Genomic DNA, 25,685 nt, shown 5'->3' with positions numbered 1-25,685 from the left:
GTAATAGGTACCTATCTACTAGCTTTCCGCCGCGCCAGCGGCTTCGCTCGCGTAGTCAAAGAAAACTCCGCATAGATCCCTTTCCCGTGGGATTTTCGGGATAAAACCTATCATATATTATGTCCTTCGATTTTATTATATGAATAGATTACAAAAAGTTCAATTAAAAAATTAGTAAGAAAATATAAGCTTATCGCGACGATAGATCTGCTAATTTTAATACTGAAGAATGCTGAGAGTATTCAAGAGCGGCCTCACCAGAAAAATAACAATTAAAGAGGATATACCTAGTACTGTACTTATACACCGTGCCTACTTTAAGTTCTTTTGATCCTAATCAACATCAACCTGCTGCCTACGCCTCTAGTGTGACAAGTGTCCTCTGTCAATCAGCAGAAAAACTTTAGGGAAAACACGAAAATAAATACCCACAAAGCTGCCCACAACATGCATAGATTCAAAATGCACCCGTATGCGCCCGTGTAGCTTTCTGAAAATAATCAACTTTTGATAACCAATTAAATAAGTGATTTCCCTTTAAAATACAAAAAAATAAGTTGTAACCACAATCATCGGTTTATATTTTGAAAGCAATTGATTATATTTTTCAAATTACTTACCACAAGCTTATATCGAACTGTTATTTTTACCATAAATCTAATGATGTTTTTGGTTTCTCTTTTGTTTAGGCTCTATTCCAGCTATTCAAGACGTCCACTGCAGGACATAGGCCTCCCCCAAAGATTTCCAAAACGACCGATCACCAGCTGCAGCGGCCTGAATCCAGCGGCTCCCAGCCTTTGTAGTACTACTATAATAATATATTCTGTGACATAGGTTTATAGGGAGAGAAAATTTTTTTTTTTTTGTTTAATATAAGAAGATTTTGTAGGGTTGTTTTTTTTTTCAGCTACCTAACCAAAAGCGGTCCAGGCGAGAGGTCTCCGAACAGTAAATCGTCTTATCATGTTTGTAGAAGTGGCACTCAAGGTTACCATGCATTTTTTTTTACTTTGCACCTGCTATCGAATTATGTATCGGTTGAAAATATTTAAATAATTTATGACTTATATTACTTATAAGGCCGTGTTTCCATCTGCAAGAAAACTTCCGCAAGAAATGTCCAACAGTCTGTCTGACAGCAACTTGCAAGTCTACTGCCGGTGGAACAGCGGCCTAGTCTGGGTTTCCACCTGCAAGTAGACAAGCTGCTGTTAGACAGACTGTCGGACATTTCTTGCGAAAGTTTTCTTGCAGATGGAAACGCGGTCTAACCCTCAAGGGCGTAAGAAATAAGGCTATATTATGACAAACCTTAGTGACAAACACCGCTTATTGTGCTTATAACTGTATTATTCAACAATGTATGATAAACAAATCAATTTTATTTTATTAAAATTTCAGTCCCATTTTCATTACATTATAATCTTAATTTAAACAATGCGTCTATTTTAATGCAATATGTATGTGAATCTTGCGGATTGACTATAATCTGACGGTGTGACATTTTTACGGTTGTCGGCTCGGAGCAATTATCAAGCCTGGAGAAGTAACAATTAATTGAACAATATAGCACTAGTTTGGCCTTTTTGGCTTATGGCAAAATGTCATGCGAAAAAAGAGGACAGATATATGTCAGTTCGACAGTTTGAAATGACATGTGCCCATGTCAATTTGTTTCAGTGACCAGTCTGGTCACGGACGCATGGTGATTTTAATTATTATTTTTGAAGTGAAAAACGAGTGTTTTAGTTTAATTTGTTATTTTATGAAAAGACAATTGACTAAAGATAACATGGCTTGTGTTGCTTACGGCTGTAAAAGCCGTAGTAATGTGAAATCGGACGAAGATAGAAATTTGTCATTTCACAGGTTAGTGTTTTGATCAATTTTTTTGTTAATTGTATGATAAATAAGTTAATTTACCTTATTTTTTTAATCATCTATGTTTTATCTAACCGTAATCATTGAAATGAAATCATAATCAGCTTAGTTTTTAGAAAAAATGCAAAATATAACTTCCATAGTGTTGTGCAATTATCGATACTTGAGTAGGAACGAAGTACATCATTGATAATGACTGCTTTAGGTTAGGAGAAAAAAAAGGTATTTAAGTATGGATTTTATTGTTATTTGCAGGTTTCTGGCTTGAGAACAATTAAAAGATGTTTGAGTTAAAGCTATAAGTAGCACAGGAAAAATTGGAAGCCTTCAAAACATTCTCGGCCTTGTTCAAATCATTTCGAATCAGACGGGAAGAAAAGTAAAGTGCTTTGCAGAGATGCTGTGCCACAAGTTTAAGGTGGCATCTATTTTAAATAATAAATATTGTAATTTGGTAATTAAGTATCGAAATAAAATGTTGTTAAAAAAATAAATGTTTATTTGTTTTATTTGAAGCAATTTATTTTAAACTTGTACCAATTTTTTCCTGTGGGAATGAGTTATTTTCCTGTGGTAAATTGTAGCTTATATGTTATTCTGATGTTTAAACTATATAATTGTAAAGTTCCATAAAAACTCATTCAGTAGTTTTTACGTGAAAGAGTATCAAAATATGTCCAGTCTTATACATTTTTGCTTTTATAATATTAGTAGGATACGACTATTGATTTGTAAAAAGATCAACTAGGTGGAAGTCAGATTCGCGCGCGAAGGGTTCCGTATAATTCTATGAATGAATCTATGAAAACAGGAAAAAATACGTACCTTTTTACGAAACCATAAACACAACCTAAACCGAAATACCTAATAATATTTTTTTATAAATACCACTACCATACAATGCAAGGCAGTCAATACGCATCGTAAATGAATAATTCCAAATTAAACGAATCTTAAATTATCTTCAAGCAATTTTATAACTTAATTTTTTTATTTATCGATATTTTAGTATTCGATAAAGTAAAGGCAAGCACTACCTTTTTAGAACAAAAAGTGGCTACATGTGGATTTGAATGCCAAGCAGATAACAGTGTGTTGTCTCTTTCTATCGCATTAATTAGGGTATTGAATAAAAGAGAGCCACTATATAAGAAACGTTCAATTAATTGTTACTTCTCCAGGCTTGTTAATTGCTCCGAGGTTGTCGGTTACCTACATCTTTCCATGGTTAAAACTTATCCGCCCAATAAAGTATTGCACGATAATATTAAAATGTCACCCGTAAACTGTCAAATACGGCCAAAGAATACATTTTTGAAATGGTAGTTTAGTACGTTACGTTATTCAACGAATGTATTAACCAATGATTGAAAAATCAGCCCTTATTAAATTATATAGCAATATCAGGCACAGGATAATTTTGTAACAAGCTCGTTTTTCAAGTCTGTCTGGTGGTCTGTTATTTTTTTGTAAGGCCTAGGCTCGGGCCTAAAAAAACATTTATGCCTCACTACTTACGTCACTGTCAACTGTCAAGTGTCATAAGCACATTTTTAATTTTTGAAGTGTTTTGAATTCCTGTGTTCGCCTGTGGTGTTCGCGTGATATTCAGAAATCTAACCTACAAAAAAATAACATAAATAAAATACAGTTATTATCCTATACATTGTGAAATATTTGTAGTATTATAAAATGGTAGCGATCAAAAACTTGAGTAAAAATCCTAAAAAAGAAAAAATAAAGAAAGAAATAATAAAAGACACGTCTAAAAAAATCAAGAAGAATTCTAAGAGTGTTATTAATCTTCCACTTGAGAAATCAGAACAAAAGGAAAATGGAAAAAATATTCAAGCTAAACCAATTATTTTGAAAAAGAAAAAAGTTAAATATGTATATCCTTCAAAAGGTGTAACCGCAGTTATTGTGGACTCATGTTTAAATGCCCTGCAAAAGTTAACAGAACATTATAATACTAAGAATGTAATTTTTGGCGATGAAAGCCCAATATTTTTGCAAATCCGTTGCATTAAAATTCAGAATGAAAAAGGAAACATCAAATTGTAAGTGTGCTTTGATTTTTTACAAGAATCTTGTATATTTCTACAAACCATCTTATATTATTAAATATCTCTTCCTATTATACCGTCGCTTTATATTATTAAATATCTCTTCCTATTATACCTACAAATGGACATAGTTTCTGTTTCGCTGATAAATTTTCTCTCTAACTTGGTAAGAAGTTGTCATCTTATATTCTAGCAGATCAAACCATTTATTATCTCCACTATGGATCATAATCAATGTGGAGATTATAAGAAATATACAAAAAATATAACCTTATATATTATTCATTATTATATTTTGAATATTGATTTTGCATTCTGAGGTTTTAATATTATTACAGTACTCTACCACATAGTACAGTTGCTTCGTCAGGTGAAGTATGTTTAATAACACCCGACCTTAAAAAAGGCAAGAAAGTGGATCATGAACCAACAATTGAACATTGGGAAGATATACTAAGAAAAGCAGGAGTAACCAGTGTAAGTTATTTATTTTATTTTTAGTTGTTCAAACATTTTTAGGCTTTTAATTCATACTAATTCAATAAAATTTAAGCAGCACATCTTAATAAATTAGTTACAATTTTGAATATTCGTTGTTGTTATGTTTCAGGTCAAAACAATTTTACCAATGAGACAGTTAAGAGTTGAATATGATCAATTTGAATTACGCAGAAGACTTATGACACAGCATGACTTTATAATGGTTGACACAAGAGTCCTAAATCATGTATCACATCTGCTTGGAACAATGTTTTTCAAGAAACACAACATGTTGATTCCAGTAAAACTAAATGATAAAGATATAAAAAAAGGCATTGATGTTGGCTTGCGCACTGCTGTGTTGCGTTTGAGTGAAGGACCCATCTCAACAATAGTTGTGGGACATACAGCAATGCCCGCAGAACAAATAAGGGAAAATGTGCTTGCTGTGATAAAACAATTTGCTGAAAAATATCCTGGTGGAGAAACAAACATTAGATCTCTTTGCATAAAGTTGCCACTTTCATTGTCTCTGCCTTTGTACATGACGCTACGTAAGTACAATTTGCTATTTTATTTATGTGGTGTTAGATTATTTTGATACCAATGCCAACCTTCTAGATCATCCCCATACATTGAAAAATATCCTAGTGGTGATTATCTTGTATTCTTTAATTTACTTGAATATATAGAATACTAGCGGTCCGCCCCGGCTTCGCCCGTGGTACCTACATGCTTAAACTATCCTATCTCTCAAGTTGGATCGAACTGCACATGGTGTGTGAATTTTATTATAATCGGTTAAGTGGTTTAGGAGTCCATTGAGGACAAACATTGTGACATGAGATTTATAAAGGGTGATTTTTTGCTGGTTTCTTTTTGGCAATACTGTTTTTGATAGATCACGCGTGAATCGTGTCTTGTGTCTTTATCAAACTTGTTCAGTTTGGTCTATAATTTAACCATGAATCGACTTACGAACGAACAACGCTTGCAAATTATTGAATTTTACTATCAAAATGCATGCTCGGTTAAGAGAGTGTGAAGTCGGTTAAGAAGTGCGCGATGCACTTCATCGATTGGCGATTTTATTTTTTTTTTGCCCAAAATGGAAGAATTGGACATGCCTCACACGTGGTTTCAAAAAGACGGTGCCACATGCCACACGGCACGCGAAACAATAGCCCAATTGAGAGCCGTCTTCGGCGAACAGTTTATCTCACGTTTTGGGCCCGTCGATTGGCCGCCTAGATCGCGTGATCAAACGTCTTTGGACTATTTCTTATGCCTACAGGGATAAACCAGCAACGATTGACGCACTGGTAGCCAATATTGAAGCATTTAAGTATTCGTGATATACCGGCCGATATGTTGTAGAGAGTGTGCCGAAATGCGAATGGGCCATCTAAACCGGAGCCGTGGCCATCATTTGCATGAAATCATCTTCAAACATTAAATTATATTGATCGTTTTATCAATTCCATTATAGATTACATCAACATTTTCAAGTTTTTTGTGTTTTTTTTGAAAATCAAATCCTATACCTCTTAAAAAATCACCCGTTATATAATATATATTCAGATTTCTTATTCCTTTTTCAGGATCATCAAATTTGATTTCTGCTCCAAAGATAAAGAGAAGTCAACCTAAAGAATATAAATTCTATGAAGATGAGCTTTCTACTATACTTGGAAGCAGGGTAAAGGTTGGACCAGATGGCACAGTACATGTCAAAAAAGTTCCAGAAGCAGATGCAGAACAGAGAGACAGTGAAGAGTATGTATTTGTTTTATATTATCAACTAGTAGTCCGCCCCGGCTTCGCCCGTGGTACATATTTCGCAATAAAAGGTAGCCTATGTCCTTTCTCGGGTATCAAAATATCTCCATACCAAATTTCATGCAAATTGGTTCAGTAGTTTAGGCATGATTGAGTAACAGACAGACAGACAGAGTTACTTTCGCATTTATAATATTAGTATGGATTTATTAAAGAATAATTATTGCTTCTATTTCAAATACATACAAACTTAAGACCTCATCTGAATCTCATATGAACGTAAGCAAAGTGATTTTTTATTGACATGTAAGTTGTAACATATTTGTGTAATATAATATATTTTTATCATGTTGATAATGATGTACATATTTATTCTTTATTGTATTTAGAAGAGAATAAAAATATTATAATTTAATAATTAACACAATACTTTTTCTTACAGAGAAATGGAAGATGATGAAGAGGATGAAAAATTAGACGACTTAAGTGAAGATGAATAAAACAATTTTTTTTATATACAATTTATTGTAACATAATAAATGCTGACACTTATATTTTTTATTATTTAAAAACCTTTGATAAATTTAAGATATGACAGAGATTTGCATTTTAACAGGCCATACTTTTTTGAACTTTTTGAAATTTTTTATGCTTCCATCAGCAGCTTTTATTTCCAATGGTTCTCTTTTAACAATTAAATCATGTCTAATAACAATTGTTGTAGAACCTATATCAATACTACTGAATTTTTCATCAAGATCTGATAGGTCTTCTTTCTTTATATTTCTTGTTACCACCTTACTTGCATTGGCTGCCATTAATTCTTGCAACTTTGATCCTCTTAATTTTTCCAAATCAATATTATCCTGTTTTTTTTCATGAATTGTCTTTATTTGAGGTTCATCAGAATCATCATTGGTTGTGCTAAAGTCAGACTTCTCAGCACAAGGTTTCTTGCTATTAACAAAATTAAATAAATCATCTTCATCATTGTCTTCAGTTACCAATTTCCTTTTGGATGGTTTAGATAAGTTTAATTTCTTAGTTGTGTCGTTACTATTGTCATTTTCATTTATTTTTGTTGAAACAAAGTTAAACATATCATCATCATCTGCTGAGTTGCCTAGTGCAATTTTTTTGCTATTATGGTTTAATTCTTCATCAGCAACACGTTTTTTGTTAGAACTAAATACATTATCTGTGACTTTTTTCTTATCAACATGATTGTCTTCATCATCCTCTAATTTTCTTTTGCCTTTTGACACATAATCTATCTCTGTTCCATGATTTATCTCATTTTTAGTATGTAAGCTTTCATTGATAACAACATTTTCCTTCTCATGCAACTTCTGTGTCGGCTCTTGAGATTCCTGGGCTAATATTTTATTGTTTTTCGTAGCAGGACCCACTTGCTTAATAACTTCAGAAGAAAAATTGAAATCAGGATTACAGTATTTGTTCGTTGAACAATAAAGTACTGCTAGTCCAATTTCAGCATCAGCTATAACTCTTTTTTTATTTGATTTCAAGTAATTGACTATATCATTTATCTGATCTTTTTGAGCTTGAGACTCTTGAGAAGTGGTTGTTATATTGTACTGAATAACAATTACATTTTGCTCACAAAGAGCAGACTTGGTCATTTTACTTTCACTTAATAATAAAGGTGTAGCAGAGCTCTTTTTGAGAACCAATTTATACATTTCTAATTGCCTCTTTGAAAAAAATATAAATTTTTTTCCACAAAATAATAATTTTCTTTTCTCATCAGGAAGAAATGACACAGCTTCCTTATTGAGTGTAGATTCCACTACTTGGGGAACAAAATCATTTGAGCTTGGGAGTGTAGAGTTATTGTTGATAGCTTCAATACATTTGGTCCAAAATTCTGGTGTAACAATAGATGAACCTTGTACCAATGCAAGCACTACTTTAATAGTTAAAGTAATGGCAGGCATTGTTAGGTGAGAACACGAATCATCCCATTCAGATTTGAAACTGACGCCTAGCTTATTCCAGTTCATTTTCAATGCTTGAAGGATTTCTCCCTTAATTGTGGAAGTACAAGTCACAAAATTTAATTTATTAACTTTCCACACACAATTCATTTTCCCAAATTTTACAATATCACCAGAGCTTAGTTTATTAATAACATCACCTTCCAACTTTTCAGAATTCAGGTAAGTTCCGTATTTAGATCCTGAATCTTGTAAAACGAGATCGTTACCAGATAGTGATAACGTTGCGTGTTTTCTACTTAATGAAGGATCATCGGGTACTGCAAAATTACAGTTCTGTGCATCGACGCTTCTGCCAATGATAATTTTTTTATCCTCAAGCACATAAATAACTCGTTCATCATGTTCGGAAGTTAAGAACCACATTTTGTTGTGTGATCGGTCTCGGTGAACGTTTTGGTAAGTATGAAAATAAAGAATCGATATTATAACTATTCTATTATTAGATAGCAAGAAAGAAAGCACTATAATGTATATGTGTTGGTAGAATTTTTATACATATTGTAAATTCAATTTGTTTTCCAAAATGCAACAAATCAAGTACCAATTACAAATGACAGATGTCTCACGTCAGACATAGACGCTGTTTGTTTTTTTTTTAATAATTTATTCATAACCATGGATACAAGTCCTTCAGTCGCAATCTTAAGACGCTGTTTGACTTTTCTGAATTGGCAATTTCAGAAAAAGAACATCTCTGACTCAGGAAGTTTCTGATTACACTGTCCTAAATTAAGAAACGATATCTTTCCTACCACATATCATACTATTTAAGATATTCATATCCATTTGAACCTTAATTTTACCCGTAGCTAATGGCAAAAGCATATTTTTTTCGACTCTTAATTTTAATTTTTTATTTAAATTATCTATCAACCGAGAATATAACAAAAACTTAAATTATGGCGTATTTTTTATAATTATTATTAATCGGTATTTTTGGGAATTAAAAGGTGATTCTCAGGAAACATTACACTTTTGGCATCTCTGGTATGGTTACCATGGCAACAAAATATGATGTCAACCAAACAGATTCAAAGTTCAAACTTTCAAAACAAAAATTAAAATTTTAATTTGATTTTAATAAATCTGACTGAGCTCTCCACAAGAGAATTATAATATATAAAGCAACTAGGAAGAATATGTCTTTATTGAGCTTATATTAGTTATAAACAAATATGAAGAAATAAACTGTTAAAGATATAAACACAAAATATGACTCTGTACATTGATACAAAATTGAATTTTTTAGATAATAACATCGTTTCAACTATCGGATCATGGCACAGCTCTTTACCATTATTAGCGGTAGGTTCCTTCAATCAAGAAAAAGGAGGGTTTGTCACAATCTTCCAAGAAAATGTAAGTATTATTTTATTTTATTCATTTTTTATATAACATGAATATATTATTGAGGTGAAGTCTCTGATTCGTGTGTACTTATATCTAATATTTATACAAGATCTATGTTTTTAGGCTTAGAATTGTGGTTTAGAAACCAAATCAATTCATACTTTTCTTTAGTTCATAGCAGCTGTTGGAAGTTCTTGATGAAGTTGTTACAACTCTATCTGATTTTATATTTCTTGCCTTTCTAACTAGATAATTGTACATAATTAAATTTTGGAGCTTTGCGTACCAGAATGTTTGAAAGCACTGTTGATCTTGATTCTATTATTTTAATCTGATTACTTTTAAATACCTAAGGATTTTTGTAATACTGCTTATTAGTCCAATAGAGTGGGGTTTACTTTCACAAATAAAATTATACAACAAAAATAACAATAACAATGAGCAATGTAAAATGTTGTTTTGTGCATTTAAAAACTTTTTAAATTGATTGCTGATTCCGCGAACCTTGTATAGCATTGAATTTTTTTTAATTACTTATTCTGCCATTTGGTACACCAGGTCGATACTGTTTCACGATTTTAAGTACTATTTATTGAGGTTTAACGTTTTTAAATATTATCTGTATTCATAATAAGACTTTAATAAGAATGATTATTAATGTTTTCTATTAGAATTTAGAATATAGAAAAGTGTTATTCTTAGACTTCATCCAGTAACTTTTTTTTTCTCCGTAACAAGCAGTAATCTTCAGTAAACAGGCCTGGTAGGACGAAAGACGCGGGTTCTTTCCCACCTCGTGATCTATTTATACCTATCTTATAAAAAAATTCTCCATATATATTAATTTTCTTTTATTTTAGGGTCAGATGCTCGAAGGATGTGATTGGCCAGTCCTTGCAGCTAACCAAGTGACTGCTTTAGCATGGCATCCATCCAGACGCCTTCTCGTAGTGGGCTGGGATGGTGGAGAACTATACATCTGGCTGGAATATTCTTGGGCACGCTTAGAAGCACCCCACAATGCTGCTTTAACTACAGTTACATTCAGTTCTGGTGGAGGTCGACTGTTAGCGTCAGACGCCACTGGCTCATTGTCTGGTTGGCAGTCAAGTTCAGGCGCTCCTTTGACTGCTTTCCACCATCAATTAGGAGATGTCATTACGCATGTAAAGTTTTGTGCACCGCTTCAAACGTCTGAAACTTCTATAAGAGGTCTAGCACGAGCAGCAGTAGCTGGCGATGAAAACGCATTGGATGTTTTGGCTGCGTGGAGACCTCGTACAACTGCCAGAATGAGAGAAGGATACCAGCCTGATAATCATGCTTGTTTTGCTGCTCAAGATAATGGTGTAATTTTGTATATTGACCATGCGGGATCTTGTTCAGAAGTTCTGAATGCACCAGGAGTAATTGTATTTTTGGACATAATTAGTCACATTTATCTTCTTGTAGCATGGGAATCTGCTGGAGCACTCAGTTTATCCAGATTCCTTATATCGGATGATGGTTCACTTACAACAGATACTCACGTAAGAATGTCTTCAAAGAATGGACAAAGTATAGTTCTAGCTGGAAATTTTTCAGTTGCAGTTATAACTGGTGATAAAGTTATAAGAGTATGGGACAGCGAAAATGGCGAAAATGATGTTTTACCTAATGAGACTGAAGAAATTGCCTCTGGAGAAACATTTACAAGTATAAGTTATTGTAATTTAAGTGATACACTATGTTGCGGAACTTCGTTAGGCAATCTATACCTTTGGAGACGTGATCATAAGAATAATTGGAAATTATTAAGCAGAACTACGGTTAAAGGAACAGTAAAACAAGTTTGCTGGGGATCTGAGGGTTTAATGAATCCACTTCTACATGTAAACTGTATTACAAATGCATATATTTTGTCTGAGCAACATGTTTGTTGGGGATATTCTCCAAATTTATTTATGGTTCAAAAAGCAGCTAATGAAATTAATATTATGGGCAAGGATAACACAACTTCTACTATATGTTCTACTCTTACTATTAAAACCTTTGTATATAAAGACATCTATGTAGCTTTGAGTGACGGGAATGAAGTTCAAGTAAGTGACACTACTCTGCTACAACATTACTTTTGTTATATTTTCTTTCTATATTATTGTAATTAACAGTCTTTTATTTTGCAGATATGGATGTGCCACAAAGAGGATGTTATAAAATTTTCACATATACGAACTTTTGCGTGGAAGACTAGTGCCCTTTTTATGTACAATGAAATATTGGTTGGAATAGCAAATCCTCATATAGAATGTTATTCAATATTAGGAACTAAATTAGGCATTCTGCCATGTTCTGAAGGAGAGGGAGAACCAATTGCTGTTACTAATACAAATAGATTTATTGTAGTTGCAACCATTGATGGTGTATTAAAGCTAGCTGAAATAACGAAGAAAGGCTTGAGAATGCCCTATCCACCTAAAAATTGTTATCAAATATTTGAAGACTTCGGAGAAATCATGAGAGCATCTGTAAATTCAAATGGAAATTACATTTGTTTGAGTATAGCTAATGCAGGTTTAGCGCCAGATCCTAAAATATATCTATGGGATGTTGCTAACGATAAAATAAGTAATACTTTGCTCTCTGATTCCAGAACACCTCCATATCAAAGTGTACCTATTACAATTCTGTGGGACAGTTTCGATTCTCGTTTAGTTGCAGTTCATATGCGCTCTGTTGACTTTGATCGAATTCATTTATTTTTCTGTCATGAAGGCGTGCTTCATGAATACAAGAATTGGAGTCCTGCTTCAGAAAATTATCTATCTGATTTTATCATGTGCTCGATACATTCACCATATGTTGTAATTTTATCTCATCAAAATATGCATAAGATTCTTTTAAAGGAATTCGAAGAACCTTCAGATCATGATAGCAACAAAATAAAGGAGGTTTTAAATTTTCTGTTTTATATGTGTACAGGTTTCTTAGAAAAAGCTGTTATAATAGGGACTAATATAAATGGACCTAAAAGTTCAGTAATATGGGATAGTTTAGCTAAAGAATGCGTACTTCGCAAAAGATCCGATGTCGGTGCAGTTTGTCTGAGTAAAATGGGGAATATAAAAGGAGCAATGATGATGCGTAAAGTTATGCAGGATGATAGTATGGATGAAACATCCAAAGTTGGAGTACTTGCTGTTAATTTAGGCATGATCGATGAAGCTCATAAATTATTCCGAGAGAGTCAAAGACTTGACCTTATTACACGGCTTATATCTGCTCGGGAAGGTGGATTAAATGAAATAATCAATGAGGAGACCTTAGGTGAAAATATACTTTTGGTAAAAAGTGCTCAGCATAGATTAGCAAAGATTATGTGGATGAATGGAGATACAAGTGAGTCTCTTAAATTATTCGAAAAAGCAGGAACTCTTGTCCCCCATGTTCCTAGAATGCTTATAGCGCAGGGCCAGGCGCCAATGTTGGCCCAGTATGTTTCAACATCCAAAGACGCTGGTTTGATAACGTGGTGGGGTCACTATCTTGAAAGTATAGGTGATCTGGATGGGGCGTTGGAAGCATACGCTCGGGCAAATGATTATGGTGAACAAACAAGATTGTTATGTCATATGGATAGACTTGAAGAAGCTGAAAAGCTTTCTCAGAAAAATTCTTCATCACTGTATCAAATGGCTCGCTACCTGGAAGCAAATACGAATGAAACTGAAAAAGTCGTAAAGGTAAATAATTAGTAAAGTCCCCTTTTTTGTTTATGCCATATTATATTTGTTTAATATGTTTATCGATCGTTAAATTGATTTCTAGATGTATATAAAATGTGGTGCTATCGCATCAGCTATTAGAATTGCCGCCGAAACAAGTTCATGGAATTTGGTTTGGAGAGCTGGATCATCATCAACGAAACATGCACTTTACGCAGCCTCCATTTTGGAAAACGCAGGCCAGACAGAACAAGCCATAGCTTTATATCAAAAGTCGGGTATGAAATCAGCTATTTCTGAATTAGTTTTCATTAAAATAATGGTACATTTTTCATAATATTTGTTATTTCAGGAAAACCCCATATGGCTTTAAAACTAGCAATGAGTTCCGGAGACACGAATGCGATTGTTGCCGCTGTGGAATCGTTGGGAGATCGAGTTGACCCAGAACTAGCGTGCACACTCGCTACGCATCTTAAGAAAAGTGATCACCACCCACAAGCAGCTGCTTTGCTAGCTACTGCTGGAAAAGTAAGCCAAACATTTATTACTAAATGTTTAATACGCATTTTAAAGCATTTACAATCCGACCAGAAATATAGGATAACTGATGATTTAATTTTCAATTCATCAACAACGTTAAACCTAAATTTCTTTGATTCAGTATGAGGAGGCGTTAGAAATAGTTGAAGAATCATCCGCACCGCTTTCTGAAGAGCTGAGTGAGCGCCTTGCAGCTCCAGCTGGTACCACTGGTCGAGATGTACTCTTGCGTCGTTTAGCTGACGTTCTTGGCGCAAGGGGGTTGTACCATCAAGCTGCTAAACGACTGGCTAATATAGGAGACAAGGTGAAATTAAATAATACTTTTAATTTTTAGTATTTGTTTAATGTTGTTACAATAGCACTGTTTCAATTCAACAACCAAAAGTTTATATGAATCACATTTTTTATTTGATGCACAATATGAGGGTAAATATAAATACGTTAATCAATTTTCTTCTTCTTATTCTGTCCTATTGATCGAGTTAATTGTACCATGTGTTTGACTATTTTTTTCACAAACTTCGCAAATAAAATCACGTTTTTAATGTTAACAATTTTTATTTTTTATTTTTTATGATCAAATACGAAATCCGTTTACAGGCAGGCGCGATGCGTTGGTTGATTCGATCTGGGGACGCGGAACGTATTGCGACATTTGCAGCCGCCAGCCGCGATAGAACTGCGCAGTTGATGGCGGCTGACTACTTGCGGAGGAGGGCTCCGTGGCGGACACGACCAGATCTCACTAGACACATCCTGCACTTCTATACTAGAGCGAAAGCGTATGGGAAACTCGCTTCGTTTTACGCCGAATGCGCTAAGATGGAAATTGACGAGTATGAGGTACGATTCAAGATTTACAACTTTTTACAATAGTGGTACACTAATGTGCTTTGTATGTCCTGTCTTGACGTTATTAGTACAATTTGTAATAAAATAAATGTGCTTTTGTGTTATAGAATTATGAAAAAGGATTGGATGCACTTAAAGAAGCAACACGATGTATAGCGAAGTCTACAGACCCTGAAATGAGTGAGAAAATATTATTAAAATTTATTTGCTGAAGTCTACTAGTTAACTAACTACATATATATAAAATCAATTATTTTTTTTCATAGATGCTCAATTAATAGCTTTGCAAGAACAAAGTGCTCTAGTAAAGCGGTTCATTGATGTGAAAAAATCCTTGCAAGGTAGCGACATTAATGAAGGTGAGTTCATGAAGTGAATGATTTTACTTATAGATGTCCATGTTATATTTAAATGTTTGCTTTATACGTTTGTTACTATAATGCGAAGATATATTCAGTTATTTTTTAGTGCTAATTTGAAGGTTACGTTAAAAAAAATAGGTAACTAGGTACCTACTACACCTATGTGAACCAAAATCCATTTTACAAATTCAAAAAGATTAACTACTTAAATTTATTTGGAACGTACATCATTTTTAGAAATTGCAGACTTTTTGCGATTTAATATTTATTTTGTTTCCATTGAGCGTTCGTTGAATGAACGTACGAACATTTTATTATAATATATTTAATCCAGGTTATTAACTTATTATTATTTCCATAGGTGTAACTAGTGGTCAACAATTAATACGAGCCGTTAGTGGAAGACCTGGTCTGATAAATCAAGAGAAAATATTGAAAATGTTACTTTTGCATGCACCTTCTCACCCAGAAGTTGAAAGTATGCGCTTTGATTTAATTTTATTTCTTTAATTATTTCTTTAATCTTAAGAATTTATTGTGTTGCAGTTGTGATATTGTTTATTTTATTGCAGGGCTTGAACAGCAACTAAAAACGTTACAAATACAGCCACAAGACGAGAACTCGAGATCAGAGTCTCCTGATCAAAGTGTCGAAGAAGTTATTTAAAAATAAACGTTATAGAAATACAATGAAAGTTTTACTTTTTATTATTATTACCTCTTGATATAGTCTTAAGATCCCGATGTAAAACGACCTTCACCGAGATGCTTATTTAATGAAACATATTTTAACTAGGTATATTAAAGTTAATCTATACTAATATTATCCCCTCGTCTGTTGACCAATCTCCAGGAGATCGATGTCAAAAGTATCGCATCTTAGTAGTTTGTTTGACGCGCTAATCTCAGGAACTACTGGTCCGATTTGAAAAAATATTTCGGTGTTAGATAGCCCATTTATCGAGGAAGGCTATAGACTATACATATATCATCACGCTAAGACCAACAGGAGGGAAGTTACGCGGGTGAAACCGTGAGTGCAATCTCAAAAAATATATTGCAAATGGGATTTTTATGATTTTTTAACTATTTATATTATATTACTAACTAATAAATTACTTACTAATTCTTTGTCAGGTGGTTTCATCAAAATCGTCTTAGTGGTTTAGACGTGAAGTAAAGACAGACAAACAGTGTAACTTTTGCATTTTAATGTAGTAGGGATTGTATTTGACAGAAAATGAGGGACAGTTTGTTTTTTGTAAACTGGTAAAATCGCAGAGGACTCAGAAGCAAGGACATTATATAAAAATAAAGTAAAAAAGGTAATCTTTTATTTCTTTTAATCTTTATAATAATAATATAAGTAAAACAAAATGTTTAAAACAGTAATATTCAATACTAACTCATTTTTTTCTGTTTTATCAAATAATTTCTAAAGGCAATTTGTTTTTCCTTAAATGATCTTTTAATTTTACCCTTAGCCTTGTGTTTAATCATTTGGTATGATTTAGTTTTTCTTTTTTCTCTATTTGTTTTAGAACAGTTCACATTTTTTCGTCTATCTTTGAAGCCAAACTTTTCTCTTTCCTCACGGCCTTTAAGAACACTTTCAAGTCTAGCATTTTTATCATGTTTTCTCTTTTTATAAATATTTTCAATATCTGACAATTTCACTAACTCTGAAGATTCGTCTTCTTCATCTACAACAACTTTTTTACGTTTAACACCAGAGACATGTTTTTTTAACTGAGCAGCTTCAATTCTTTTAAAATCTTCATCAGTAAAAATTTTACCCATCGCAACTTCACGAGCAGTTTTTATTTTTTCTTGAAGTTCTTCTGGTGTCAACTTACGTTGTTTGGTTTTAACTACTTTTTTAGTAGTGACACTTTTATCAGGATTTTGTTTTGTTTCTTTATCTGCATTTGTTTCTTCATCTTCTTCTTCTTCTTCCTCTACCTCATCTTCATTGTCACTTTCTTCACTATCAGTAGATATATTAATATCTTCATCTGAAGAAGCTACATCAACCCATTCTTCCTCAGAGTCATCTATTGCATTCTTTGTCTTCTTACCAGATTTCTTCTTGTCTACAATTTCCTCACTTTCTAATAGCACTTCTGAGCCAGGCACATAATCTTTTATATCGATTTCTCCATATTTCTTTGTTTTTAATTCTACAGAAGCTTCAGAAGGTCTTCCTCGATCTTTCTTATGTAGCATCTTAGGCATAGATTGCCTATAAAGTTGAATGAGTGATCTTGCAGCCATCATTACTGATTTTTCTTTGTATGTTTTGTATTGTACTAAATCTTGTAGCAGATCTTCTGTGATTGCAAGAGGGCATCGTGTACAAATCTCTCTTACAGCATTTAATCCAACAGCCATAACATCAGTTGAATTTCTTTCAGTGATAAAGTTATTGGCTATGGCTCTCATGACTGGCTCAATAACTTCAGGTGGTACTAATTCATGTGCAGCTTGAGCTGCAAACTGAAGAACCCTTGTGACTTCCCTTTGGTGTGGCATCAATAATCTTGCAATAAATGGATAGTAATTAAACAGAAACAAATTGTGTAAACCAATTAATCTTGAAATTACATCCAGTGTCATAAGTTTTACTTCAAATCTCTCATTGGAAGATTCTACTTGTTTAAATAATTTTTCAGCAAATCCTTGTGGATTGTTTATCAGGTGTAGAGCAGAAAAATTAAATACTGGAGCCTTTTCCTTTCTCTTTTTAATTTTCTTTGCAATTTTTTTCACTTTATCAACCATTTTCTCTCTTTTCCTGGTCTTCTTATTAAATTTATTTGATATCATTGTATCTCTTGGGTCAACCTCATCTTCACTATCAGAATCTTGTTTTTCTTCTTCATCTCGGCTAAGGAAAAATTTAAGTGATGCAACCATTACCTTAGTTATTTTAGAAAAACATCCAATATCTGCAATGATGTTAACAGTCTTATTGTCATTCCATATATTTTTATGATACAATTCAATCAAGATGTCCACAGCTAATTTTGCAGTCTTAACATTAGTATCACGCAACATGGTGAAAATGAAATTCTGTAATGTTGAATTTAATTTCATATCCTTATGTTTCATATTTAAATTTTTAATGTCAGTGATGATGTGTGTCTTGAGGTATTCTCTCAAATTTTTGTCTTGACATTTGATGAGGGAGAAGAATAGCTCCAGCAAGTCAAATGAGCTTACAAAGTTTTTGTTTCTTAGCAGAATTAAACATTTGCATAAGGCCATTCTCATATCATTGTGGAGAATTGTATTATGAGTTTTTAAAATATCGACAATTTTCTGTGGAAATGTCTTCATATCATTTTGATAACATTGGGTAACTTGTGCCAGAAACATCGCTTGTTCATCCAACTTCTTGTTATATTGTGTTGGATTTAACTGAAATATTTCCAACGTTGTATCAAAGTGGGCTAGTTGCTGACGAAATTCATCTTTATACGAATCTGGATCCCTTTTTACCAAATTTTGCAGTTGAGTCAAATTATTAGGCAATTGATTATTATGTCGCACCATTTTAAAGGTAAATATTACTGTTGATTGGTTTAAGTTTGGTATAAGCACCAAATGATAATATATGTGTACAATTTATCACAATATTTTAATTTTTACAAGCACATTTTTGAACACATGTGATCAATAGACTTTGACGTATGACTTTGCGTATGACGTATTTCAATTTTCAAATTTGAATTTTGATATTGACAAAGAAACTACAGATCACAATGAGATCACATTAATGGATTTATTACTAACTCCACAGACTAACTCTGTCCTACAGATATTATAATGGGATTTTTTTTTTTCATTTAATTATAGAAATAAATAATTTGGAAAATCCAAAAGTGCACGCCTCATAATTTTTTTTTAATAAATATTATTTTATTAATTATTATTTTTGTTTATTTAATAACAATTAAACCACATCGAATCAGACCCTGAAAAATGAAAGGGTTCTATTCCTGAGCATACTCAAGCGTAAGAGAAAAAAAAAGACTCGATTAGTAAAGTATTTCGGTCGCTATCGTGTTAACAAGAAAAAGGATCCGCACATACAGACACACGGACGTCCAAGACAGAACTTTTTTAAACTGTTTTTTAACTAGTTTAAATAACAAAAATGACATCAAAAATATCATGAACGTTAAAAATAGTGTTTTTTCTTAATATGTGTGTGTATGTATTATCTTACAAGTGCAATGTATGATACATAAAGACATTTTAAGTTTGAAAAATCAGATGTTTTGCGCGAAGTGACAGTAGTACCCACCTCAACGCTTCGCTTATGAGGCGTGCAAAATTGTGACTACGAACACACGTCGAAACGATAAATGCGAATGGGTTTTTTTTTTTTTTTTTTTTTTTTTTAACGTTGGGAAATGCATTTACGCATCCCCCTCTGCAGTTTTCCTGCGTGAGGGGGTATGTGGGACTCGCGAAAGCCATACCCACTAAAACCCAACGGTGGCCACCGATCACCTTCGGCGGCAGGGGTTAACAGCCAGGCCTTGTACCCCCACCGCCTACGTGATGAATGCCGCAGCTTGGCGACTCGCCCGCGCCCATAAGGTGGCAATAGACGTCGGTATCATAAAATAGCGCCGCCCTATTGCCGGGCTATCCACCTCCTGTCGCAGGGGGGGCCGGTTTACTTACAGCGAGCATAACTACAATATGCTCGTTTCTACGTAAAAATGCGAATGGGTGCATCTGAGAGGTCCTATCCAACTATCCCATTCGAAAAATGAGGACACGGCTTAGCAGCTGTTAGCTCCTTTTCCATTTGAAGCCAGTATGAAGCCAGTCAATCGCACACATAATATTTTATTTTTCAAAATTCGACAACCGGAACTTTGGACTGATTTTTCTCAGGCAACCATAAAATACCGTGTTCGTAATGGAATAAACTCTAGTGTCATAAAATTTTTATTTAGCAGACCGACAAAATCACAGGGCAAAATGCTAGTATCGATTTAATACCAGTATATACAGGTAACCTAACCCAATAGTTGTGACCGGAAAAAAATAGGCAACGTAACGTTTGCTTATTTTATAGGACTTCATTATACTTTCGATTGGTTTATAAAATTGTATAATGCAATACAATAATGCGAGGACACAGTGCGAGGATTACATATTACAATAACAAGTAGCAACACTGATTGCTATGTGGCGTTCTTAGACATGGCAATAGTCAATACATACGTCATACTTTGATATTGTCATTTTTCATTTGTCAGAAATACTGAATACATTTTTATTTGTCGTGAAAATATTGTCATTATTGAATTTAATTGATTTTAAATAAGTAGTTTTAACCAATGAACATTACATAATAATTGTGATATATGAATTTATTTGTTTATTTCTTTGTGAACTTTCATTTAAGGTTTCTTTTAATAGCACCAAATAAGAACGTCATTTGAAAAAGTATTTCTGTTGATCATTTATCCAATTTCGTGGGACGAATTTGTGTAAAACATGCTAAAACCTAAAGCATTAACTCAAGTATTGAGCCAGGCTAACACCGGAGGCGTCGAAAATACACTGTAATACACAGATTTTAATATTATAATAATTGAATATGTACTGGACAATTATTGGATTTCTTATTTTGATATTTTAATTACAGACTTCTTACTCATCAAGGAGCACTCTTAGCTTATTCTGGCTATAATGATAAAGATGCAAGAGTCACTGCTGCTATTGCAAGTAATGTGTGGTCTGCATATGAGAAACAGGGAAGAAATGTATTTAAAGAAGAAAAGTTAGATTTAATATTAGTGGATTGTCAAAATGGAAAAATTGCAGTTACACAAGTTGCTAATTTGTTACTTTGCTTATATTCCAAAGAGATTGTTGGGTTTGGTATTTTAAGAGAAAAGATTAAAGCAATTGCACAATATTTAGAGGGTCCTCTTAAGCAAGTAGCTAATTCATAGTTAATAAGGCAATTTTCGATTTAAATATTATATTAATACTATAGGCTACTTTTATATTAATAAAATATGATGCTGATGTGCTTATGTATAACATCATATTTTTAAAACTGAAATTATTACCTATAAAAAACTTGAGTTTATTATTGCAGATAAATAAAATTGTTGCTTTTGTTGTTGATTATCTTGAATTTGTTAAATTAGGTAAGTGTAATGATCTACAACATGTTATTTAAAATAAATATTACTTAATAATTTAAGATTGGATAAATGTTTTTTTTTATAAATTTCTTATGTAAGTATAGGAATTAGGAAATGCATACTAAAGATCATACTGAATACATTTGGCATACAAAGAAACCAATGCAGGAATCTCCTCCACATTTTAGTCACTACAGTAACTTATACACACCTTTATCTTTAATAAAAATTGCATGTGTACAAGCAAATCATTGAGATGGTCCTCTTTCATTCAGGCAATTACAATTTTCCTATTCATCAAATTGCAGCAAAAATTAAAAATGGTTAAGGATTACGCATAATTATTGTTGTAGTCGGGTTGATTTCTTCATGGTATTGCTTAAATTCAGAATAAATCAATTATGATACAATAAAAGCTATAACGTCCAATAGGAAGGACGTTAGTTATAAGCAGGTCTATTTTATATACCGATATTCCCACAGGAACATTAGGATTAAAAGGAAAAACTCATTCAGCCGCGCGGGTAAAGCCGCAGGCGCATCTAGTATAAAATATACTTATTTGATTCGTTTTAACTTTTAACCACAGGTTTTAACGATTTTCTGTCATCTGTGTTTTGAATGTGGCTAGTTATGCAATCTGGCAACAAAATGATACGACGTATTACTGACACATGACATGACAAGCGACAGTCTGGGTATTTTGTCAAGTTACCGCAAAGTCAAAAATATTATCTATTTATTTATTTGTCTATTTATGTATTATTTACACGTACTTATCTGTTTTATGGAGTTACAATAATGAATTTATCCGAAGAGAATAGTTTTTCAAATGGCTTGTTGTACGTTGGATTTAATCAAGACCAAGGTAATATCTAGTTAGCTGTTTTAACAAAAGTATTTTTTTTGTATTGGTAGAAACTTACAATAATTATAATGTCGCAATGACTTCAGGTTGTTTTGCTTGCGGAACGGAGAATGGATTTCGAGTTTTTAATAGTGATCCACTGAAGGAAAAAGAACGTCAAAACTTTGCCGAGGGAGGCCTTTCTTATGTAGAAATGCTATTTAGATGTAATTACATGGCCTTAGTAGGTGGTGGTAAAACACCTGTCTATCCTCCAAATAGAGTAATAATATGGGATGATTTGAAGAAAGATTCTGCTATAGCATTAGATTTTAACAGCCCAGTTAAAGCTGTGAAGTTAAGAAGAGACCGGATTGTTGTTGTTTTGGGTAAGATTCTTTATTTTTGTTTTGTTATTTTTAATACTTTTCTACATAACTTTATAGTAATAATATTCTGAATTTCAGAAAATTTAATAAAAGTCTACACATTTACTGCACAACCACAGTTACTACATATATTTGAAACATGTCCAAACTTGAGAGGTCTATGTGTAGTTTGTCCAAACAGCAATAATGCTTTGTTAGCATATCCTAGTCGTAAAACTGGACATGTACAGGTAAATATTATTTTCTAATGGAATTCATTTTGTTGTATTTATGTTTGTTTTGTTTATGGAAAGTTTTATAGATTTACAATTAATTTATACATTGTATCAACCAACCTTGGAAGGTTTTTAAAAAATAAAATACAATAAAAGCCAACATTATTTACTAATAAGTAAGTGCATAGAAGGTAGTAGTTGTACATTTTTACAGTTTATTTAAGTATAAATAGTTTGATACTTGGTGTAGTTAAATGTTAAATATAAAAAATATTTTCAAGTTGGTGGAATTAAGCAGTCATGCTGGCACCAGCACAGCTCCAGAGGGGCATCTCATAGCTGCACATGAGGCTCCCTTGAGTTGCTTAGCCTTGAATGTGGGAGGGACAAGGCTCGCTACAGCCTCTACTAAAGGAACTCTCATTAGGGTGTTTGATACAGCTACTGGACAAAAACTGGCAGAATTGAGGAGGGGAGCTAATCAGGTGAGAATTTTTAGTGTTTAGTGAATGTTATGATTGGTACCTCTAATGTGAAACGAGTATGCATGATGACAATGGAGATAATTATGATGATGAAGAATGAAAATAAAATAAAATAAAATCTTCAAACTTATAACACTCTTGCTTACTTGATTTAATTCTGTTTATCATAAATAAATTATAGTATGGGCTTATCTACTTGGTTAAAACTGCAGTTTCATTTGTTGCCTGGTACTGGTATCTGTGTAATCTTATGATCAATTAATGAATAAATCATATAATCAAATATTTTCATTTTAGATTGGATCAGCTATTTGGCATTAAAGATTTGAAACATACTTTCACCCGCACAAGCTTCTAATTATGATAACACATATTAGTATTCAATCCTAACATTTTTTTTCAGGCAACTATATACTGTATAAACTTCAATCATACAAGCACAAACTTGTGTGTAGCATCAGATCACGGCACAGTGCATGTATTTAGTTTGGATGAAGAGAAACTCAACAAGCAATCTAATTTGGCAACAGTTTACCTTCTGCCCAAATATTTTTCAAGTAACTGGAGTTTCTGCAAGTTTACAATACCTAATGGACCACCATGTATCTGTGCTTTTGGTGTTGACAAGAGCTCCATCATAGGTAAGATATCTATGTTTATCTTTACTAATATCATAAAGTGAGCTTCAAAAAAAACAATAATTACTTGGTAATTTAAAATGACAAGAAAAGAGCGTGTGTGCCGAGCACACGTGTCAGAAGTGAAACTTCTTTGGAAATATTTAAAAATACCAAAATCGTATAAGGACGCGACTGTGAAATTTTACTCTTAACGCGCCTAAAGAAGTTTCACTTCAACAAACACTTAAATTATATTTTTTTGTATGTTTGTCTATAAGTAACTTTGTTCAAGTATTTCATATTTAACTTTCATTCCAGTTATCTGTGCTGATGGATCGTACTACAAATACAAATTCAACGAAAAAGGCGAATGTACAAGGGATGTTTACGCGCAATTCCTAGAAACGTCGGAAGATAGATAAATGTGATAAATGTTTTGGTTAAGAATATTATATCTACGACTTGAAATTAGTTGTGTCGATGCTAATTTCTACTTTGTGACCTAAATGAGGTACAATAAAATTTTGTTCTGATATAATATTTTATATGATAAGCAAATTAGAGACTGCTACATTATCATGATAGTAATTATTGTTGCTTTTATAGACCATTTCACTTAAAGTGTTCGCCCTTCTTGCACTTGCTGTGTAGCACAAGAAACATTATTATCATTACCTGTCTAGGTTATTCCCGATTGAATCAATAATAATTTGGTCTAGATATTTGATGAATTATTGCAAAAATAATCCTGATCACCAATTTTGATTTAAGTAAATTAAAACTTAAGACCAAATGAATGTAAGTATAATGATCGAAAAAAAATTATGAATATTGATGATATGTTATATCTGTTGTAAAAAAGATTAATTGAAATATGTTTTTAATGCTTTCATGAATTATAATTATTTTATCATAAAAAGGAATACCAAATTAAGTAAGTATTCAAGTACAGCCTGAAATTTAAAGATCTCAAAAACATATGAAACTAAATTATGTATATTCATTTTAAATTAGACATTATTTACTATTCATCCCCTTCGGCTGGTATGACGCATAATAATATTAATTTAATAGATGGTTAATAGGTACATATAAAAGAGGCTGTCATGTTTTTTTGCATGTTGTAATATCTTGTTTGATTAATAATTTTATATATTTTTACTATTATGAATTAATTTTCTGTTTACAGTTTATATTAGAAGCTGGATCTATTGTGGATTATTTTTATTCAGTAATTAGGTATTTTACTTACTTAATTTTTTAATTATCATGGATCCGCCAACTCTATCGGCCAACTTAACAAAAAAAGATATATTTTATTTGGTTCAGCCTTGAATTATGTTTGAATTTCAGAATATTGCCTTTTTCAACGTTTTCTTAAAATTTTGGTTGCGATGGCGGTCGAAGGGCGCTGAAATCAAAATCGTGTTTTCATACAAATATTTAACGTAAAATATGAACTCAATGTGTTGCACGAATAGTTATAGGATTAGTAAATCATTTGTATGTTTATAACATTGTTATATTATAGAGATGAAAGAATTTATCCATGAATAATACATTTCATAAAATATTATTGAATAATTATATCAGTAAAACTGAGTTGTATAAAAGAATGTAATATGCTAACGTTATGAATTCTTAATAATTTTTTATGTCTTTTTGAAATTGATGTACTTATTGTCTAAAATAATTTATATGTACTATTGTTGCAAGTAATTATACTTACTATGATGTTAGTTATCACTACACTAAAATATAAATGATTGATTCAATCTTGTTAGTAGCAGCTTTGAACTCAGTAAACGCCTAATAAACGGATATTTAATCAATTTTAGCGTCCCAGAGATCCATAAAGAGTAATTTGTATTTTTCATATAAATTTTTTCAACTATTTCTTGTTATG

At 32.5% G+C, this 25,685-nt stretch overlaps 6 protein-coding genes and 1 long non-coding RNA gene across 7 annotated transcripts; 5 read left to right on the top strand and 2 right to left on the bottom strand.

Annotated features, from left to right (window-relative positions):
* The first annotated feature begins 1,527 nt into the window (after window positions 1-1,527).
* LOC149906483 (uncharacterized) lies at window positions 1,528-2,384 on the top strand. The gene is made up of 2 exons (XR_016456999.1): window positions 1,528-1,872; window positions 2,140-2,384. It is a non-coding gene; the product is annotated as an uncharacterized LOC149906483 (long non-coding RNA).
* Window positions 2,385-3,435: 1,051 nt separating this feature from the next.
* Window positions 3,436-6,770, top strand: LOC149906482 (ribosomal L1 domain-containing protein CG13096). Its single transcript, XM_090104597.1, has 5 exons — window positions 3,436-3,944; window positions 4,289-4,427; window positions 4,561-4,984; window positions 6,032-6,206; window positions 6,652-6,770. Exons 1-5 carry the CDS (start codon window positions 3,577-3,579, stop codon window positions 6,707-6,709), a joined length of 1,164 nt encoding a protein of 387 aa, XP_089960723.1. The 5' UTR covers window positions 3,436-3,576; the 3' UTR covers window positions 6,710-6,770.
* nbs (nibrin) lies at window positions 6,721-8,815 on the bottom strand. The gene has a single exon (XM_090104595.1). It carries the CDS (start codon window positions 8,591-8,593, stop codon window positions 6,794-6,796), a length of 1,800 nt encoding a protein of 599 aa, XP_089960721.1. The 5' UTR covers window positions 8,594-8,815; the 3' UTR covers window positions 6,721-6,793.
* Window positions 8,816-9,245: 430 nt separating this feature from the next.
* On the top strand, window positions 9,246-15,739 carry rempA (intraflagellar transport protein rempA). Its single transcript, XM_090104594.1, has 11 exons — window positions 9,246-9,589; window positions 10,441-11,661; window positions 11,746-13,302; window positions 13,388-13,562; window positions 13,637-13,815; window positions 13,949-14,134; window positions 14,431-14,673; window positions 14,790-14,862; window positions 14,949-15,041; window positions 15,406-15,522; window positions 15,617-15,739. The coding sequence occupies exons 1-11, from the start codon at window positions 9,443-9,445 to the stop codon at window positions 15,709-15,711; spliced, it is 4,086 nt and encodes a 1,361-aa protein (XP_089960720.1). The 5' UTR covers window positions 9,246-9,442; the 3' UTR covers window positions 15,712-15,739.
* A 622-nt stretch (window positions 15,740-16,361) lies between these two features.
* On the bottom strand, window positions 16,362-18,735 carry Mys45A (SDA1 domain containing protein Mys45A). The gene has a single exon (XM_090104593.1). The coding sequence runs from the start codon at window positions 18,597-18,599 to the stop codon at window positions 16,446-16,448; it is 2,154 nt and encodes a 717-aa protein (XP_089960719.1). The 5' UTR covers window positions 18,600-18,735; the 3' UTR covers window positions 16,362-16,445.
* A 1,578-nt stretch (window positions 18,736-20,313) lies between these two features.
* On the top strand, window positions 20,314-21,282 carry Lamtor2 (Late endosomal/lysosomal adaptor, MAPK and MTOR activator 2). Its single transcript, XM_090104553.1, has 2 exons — window positions 20,314-20,632; window positions 20,716-21,282. Exons 1-2 carry the CDS (start codon window positions 20,565-20,567, stop codon window positions 21,023-21,025), a joined length of 378 nt encoding a protein of 125 aa, XP_089960679.1. The 5' UTR covers window positions 20,314-20,564; the 3' UTR covers window positions 21,026-21,282.
* Window positions 21,283-21,865: 583 nt separating this feature from the next.
* LOC149906477 (WD repeat domain phosphoinositide-interacting protein 3) lies at window positions 21,866-25,517 on the top strand. The gene is made up of 6 exons (XM_090104670.1): window positions 21,866-22,091; window positions 22,178-22,459; window positions 22,538-22,689; window positions 22,956-23,159; window positions 23,563-23,800; window positions 24,098-25,517. Exons 1-6 carry the CDS (start codon window positions 22,025-22,027, stop codon window positions 24,199-24,201), a joined length of 1,047 nt encoding a protein of 348 aa, XP_089960796.1. The 5' UTR covers window positions 21,866-22,024; the 3' UTR covers window positions 24,202-25,517.
* Window positions 25,518-25,685: the final 168 nt, after the last annotated feature.

The sequence above is a fragment of the Colias eurytheme genome, chromosome 8 (assembly GCF_061535395.1).
Source record: "Colias eurytheme isolate Ceu_HAF_F1 chromosome 8, ilColEury1 Martin Lab GWU primary, whole genome shotgun sequence".
In the NCBI taxonomy this organism is placed as follows: Eukaryota; Metazoa; Arthropoda; class Insecta; order Lepidoptera; family Pieridae; genus Colias; species Colias eurytheme.
Note: the sequence above shows the minus strand (reverse complement) of the source record. Positions and strands in the feature narration are given on the sequence as shown.